The sequence below is a fragment of the Acanthisitta chloris genome, unplaced genomic scaffold (genome assembly GCF_000695815.1).
Source record: "Acanthisitta chloris isolate BGI_N310 unplaced genomic scaffold, ASM69581v1 scaffold23044, whole genome shotgun sequence".
NCBI classification, from domain to species: Eukaryota; Metazoa; Chordata; class Aves; order Passeriformes; family Acanthisittidae; genus Acanthisitta; species Acanthisitta chloris.
Genome location: NW_008670174.1, coordinates 1,511 through 5,694, shown reverse-complemented (window position 1 = coordinate 5,694; position 4,184 = coordinate 1,511). Strand labels below are relative to the sequence as shown.

The following is a 4,184-nucleotide window of genomic DNA, read 5'->3' as shown; positions in this document are numbered from 1 at the left end:
ATGAAACTGTTAGATAAATTGTAGCCCATTAGTTTCCACCAGAATTGAGTTTATTAACCCACGAAGCCTCTGATATATAGCAAGAACCAAAGACAAAAAGCACCTCAGAAGATGGAGGTGCTCAAGGCAAGTTCCAAGAGAACATCTGGGTGGGTTTTGATGGAATGAAGTGGTGTAAGATGTGGATGAAAGCAGAGAGTTGAAGAGTTTATAAACATATATATACACACACATAAAACCCTTCAACACACTCTGTGAAGATATATGTGTACTTGTAATAGCAACACTCAGCTCAGGGATTGATCCCAGCAGGGAGGAAGATCCACCACAGATTTCAAAGTTGGACATTTCAGCTTCAAAACACATTTTCCCCCTCTAATTCTGGTTGTTCTGCTGCTCCTTCCCAAGACACAAGCACAGACTGAAATCTCAAAGCATGACATCTTCAAATCACTTTACCATTTGCCAATGATCTTACTGCTGTAACCAGCTTTCTTCAGCAGCTCTGGAAGCAGCAACTCGGCCTCTGGGATTCCTCCTACGATATCCTGTGGGGTGTAGGCTGTGGAAAACAAACACAAAATACCCTCCTGACTCTTACAAACATTAGAGCAAACAGCTCTTGCCTACCCAGCACTGGAACCAGTGTTACTGGGTCAGAAATAGCAATTAGTCCTAGCAAATATCACTCCTTGGAGTCTTCCCAGGCCATGAGATGAGGAGAACAAATTGATCCAGAGAGATCAAAGGGATATTTCCACCCACTTGTGCATCATGGCAAATACTAAAGGGGTTGCCAGCACAGAATGAAGGTGACACCCTTGGAAGGGGAGTCACAGAGGAATCCAGAGCTTCAGGTGTGCATTGGAGTTGCCTTTATGTTGTAAATTTGCCTTGTATGTGCTACAATAAAGGCATTTTTGTCCAAAATCAATCAATAAATTTGCTCAGACTGCAGGAGCTGAAGGAAACGCTAAGTTTCTCTCAGCCCACAGCTCTCTTGGCCTTTGAGAACCTTAGGTGTGACTCAGGTTTGCAGAGACATGGTGTGAATCAGCCTGTAGCTGCTGATTCTGGCCCAGCACTGTCACACTGGGACCAAAACCACCCTAGGGCTGTTATGAACTGGGAATCTTCCCTGGAAGCTCATGAGGGCTATACAACTGCCAAGGTTAGATAGAAATGGTTCAAAATTATGAAACAGTTTGAAATTAAGACATAGAAAAAGCTAGAAATGATTAGAAAACTGAGTAAAACCGTGAGCAGCCTGTTGTTTCCTCTGGGTGTTAACACCCTCCACATGACACCTCCTCCACCAGCCCCAATTACACTGCCCAGAGGAAACATCTCTCAGCCAGCAGAAGCAAATGCATCAACCAGCCCTGTTTACGCCTCTTAATTCGAGGAGCTTTGCTGCTTGATGAAGAGGAAGCAATACATTTCACGCTGATTACCAGCACTTAACAGGGTAATCTCTCCGTGCCACTCTGGCAGATCCATAGGGGAAGATCCCTGAGCCAAGGCTTTGTTCAAGGCAAAACATCCCACAGGGCACAGAGGGCAATTGGGAGAGGAAGGGGAACGAGGAGGGAGCCCTTACCATTCCTGGCATGAGCATTGGTGGTGTAAAATCCATTCCTGACTGGGAGACGACCTGTCAGCAGTGCTGCCCGTGCTGCAAGTAACAAACACAGTGTGTTTACAGCCATTTTCTGCCTAATATTAAAATTATTGTGAGCAGGCTGAGGCCAACACACTCACTGAATGTGTCAGTGTGCTCCTGCCACAGCCAGCACGAAATGACTCCCATTAGAGCAGGCAGAACTCTCCTCTCCAGTGAGCCATGGAGAGAGACAGGTCTGATCCACCACTGGAGTTAGCCCAGGACAAACCCAAGTGAAATTTGGCTTCTTTGGTAAATTACTCAGTGCTGGAGAGTCATCATTTTGCATAATTAATATAGCAACCCTTACATCTTAGTTATATGTATATATATGCACATACAAACATATACATATTTTATATACACACACACATACAATATATACACACATATACACACTATATATACACATGTATATAATATATGAACAGACATATATATTTATATATTATGTTTGACAGGAAATCCTCACACAAACTGATGGCTAAGTTTTCAAGCTTCCCGGGACAAAACTCCTGCAATATAAAGAATGAGCTGTCCAGCTCTGACAGTAGAAGTCAGGATCTGACTACAGGCAATATTTAAGCAGATATTTAACATTAAGCACTGAACTTAGCAGGATTTCAGCATATATTCAATGCCTTTACTGAGCAAGGATGTGACCAGCACATTGCCAAGTGACATCCTAAATGGAAGCCCAAGTAAAAGCTCTTGTTGCTCAGTTTTGTTTCAGTTCTTGGCTGCTAATCAGTTTTAAGAATGAGAAAACACCTCAGAAAAAACAAGAATAAGGATGAAAATAACTGTCTCTCCCAGACCCAAAGGTCTCTTTCATCTCCTGTCCCTTCCCCAAGAATCCTGCAAGCCACCAGGGTCAAAACCAGGACACAACCTGCTGCTTTTCCTCACATCAAAGTCTCCCCAAAGCCAAGGGAGTCACATACACTACATACAAACTATGTTCACAGGTTAGGTCCTGCTTGGTTTATTCCAAAATAAGAAAGAAGGAAACATGCAATGATTTGAGTTGTAAAACTGAACTGCAATGGTGTAAAAACTCCTTTAGCTGGACTGATGTGAGCATTGAACTGAAGGTTGTAAGTTTTCCAATCCAAACATAAACAAAAAGGGAGCAAAATGCAAGATCAAAGCACCAAATCCAAACTCAGGCCTGAGGTTGTCAGTCTATGGCAGAGGCTGTCAAACACCCTGAACTCCCCCAGAGAAGATGTTTCTCCTGCTTATGACTGGTGTGAAGCTGCAGTGTACTCACAGGGAGAGCAGAGGGGGTTGGCAGTATAAAAATCCAGGAAAACCATCCCTTCTGAAGCCATCTGGTCCAGGTTAGGAGTTTCCTTAGAAGGCTCTCCAAAAGCTCCCAGATCCCCCCAGCCCATCTGTGAAAAGAGCATACCAAAGGATGTGAAAGTCCTTCTCCACAACCACAATGCTTCTGGGCCCACGTAACACTTTTATTGCACCACTTAGTTGATAAACCTTTATGTGCTCATCCTCCTCCTTCACAAATGGGACAGAAATGATCGTCCCCAGCCCTGGGAAGCAGAGAACTATTGCATTTTTCCCTGGTGGGTGAGAAACTGAGACACAGAGGAGGTTAAATGACTTAATAACAGGTATTAAACCACTTGTAAGAGAGAAGGCACTGAGGTTCTTACTCCAAGACCTGAAGCACAGCCATAGCAGGGAGGAAGTTACACAGGATATACTCAGTGTTGTGCAGCTGCAAAGTCTCCAGTCCCTGCTTATATGTCTTTGTGTTGGACCCCCGGATTCCATCTCAGCCTCTGGACTGATCAATTCCTCTGTGCCTATGGAACCAGAACCAGAGGATAATGTCTGAGCTCAAAAGCAGCAGCGCAGGAAGAGCAAGGAAGTGTTTGTTTTACAAGCAAGAGGACAAGCCTGCTAGAGGCATCACATGTCCCTGCTTATCTGCTCGACAGGGGTTCACCCTGTTCTTCCTCCTCATCCCAAGGGGTCACACACCAGGAGAACCATAAAATCACCACCACAGTGTCTGTGTTTACTGCTGGACAGCATTCCTGGGAATAACACAAATAAAAGTGACCTTACACAGAAGGGAACAAGTTAATGCGCCACTGGGCACTGTGGGAGCTACAGATTATATTGCGCTTTAGAAGAGGCAATAGATTTCTTTAATCTGAGTGTGTGCAGGTCACCTAGGGCAGGTGAAGGAGGGGGAGGGATGCCCCAGGCCTGGGCCTTCCTTTCCTTTCTCCACCACTTTTGACACAAAATCTGGGAAGGACTCAAGAGAAAAAAAGCAGTGCTTGCGCCACTGGGCACTGTGGGAGCTACAGATTATATTGCGCTTTAGAAGAGGCAATAGATTTCTTTAATCTGAGTGTGTGCAGGTCACCTAGGGCAGGTGAAGGAGGGGGAGGGATGCCCCAGGCCTGGGCCTTCCTTTCCTTTCTCCACCACTTTTGACACAAAATCTGGGAAGGACTCAAGAGAAAAAAAGCAGTGCTTTTCAGAG

General features: G+C 44.9%; 1 protein-coding gene across 1 annotated transcript in view; it reads right to left on the bottom strand.

Annotated features, from left to right (window-relative positions):
- GALNS (galactosamine (N-acetyl)-6-sulfatase) overlaps positions 1-4,184 on the bottom strand; it is a gene marked incomplete at its 3' end in the record, with an annotated part of 22,278 nt that overhangs the window by 16,598 nt on the left and 1,496 nt on the right. The window contains exons 2-4 of the mRNA XM_009073594.1: positions 2,937-3,060; positions 1,601-1,675; positions 460-562 (exon numbers count right to left, since the gene is read on the bottom strand). Of these exons, the coding sequence (XP_009071842.1) occupies positions 460-562; positions 1,601-1,675; positions 2,937-3,060 (302 nt within the window). The remainder of the gene's footprint in view (positions 1-459; positions 563-1,600; positions 1,676-2,936; positions 3,061-4,184) is intronic.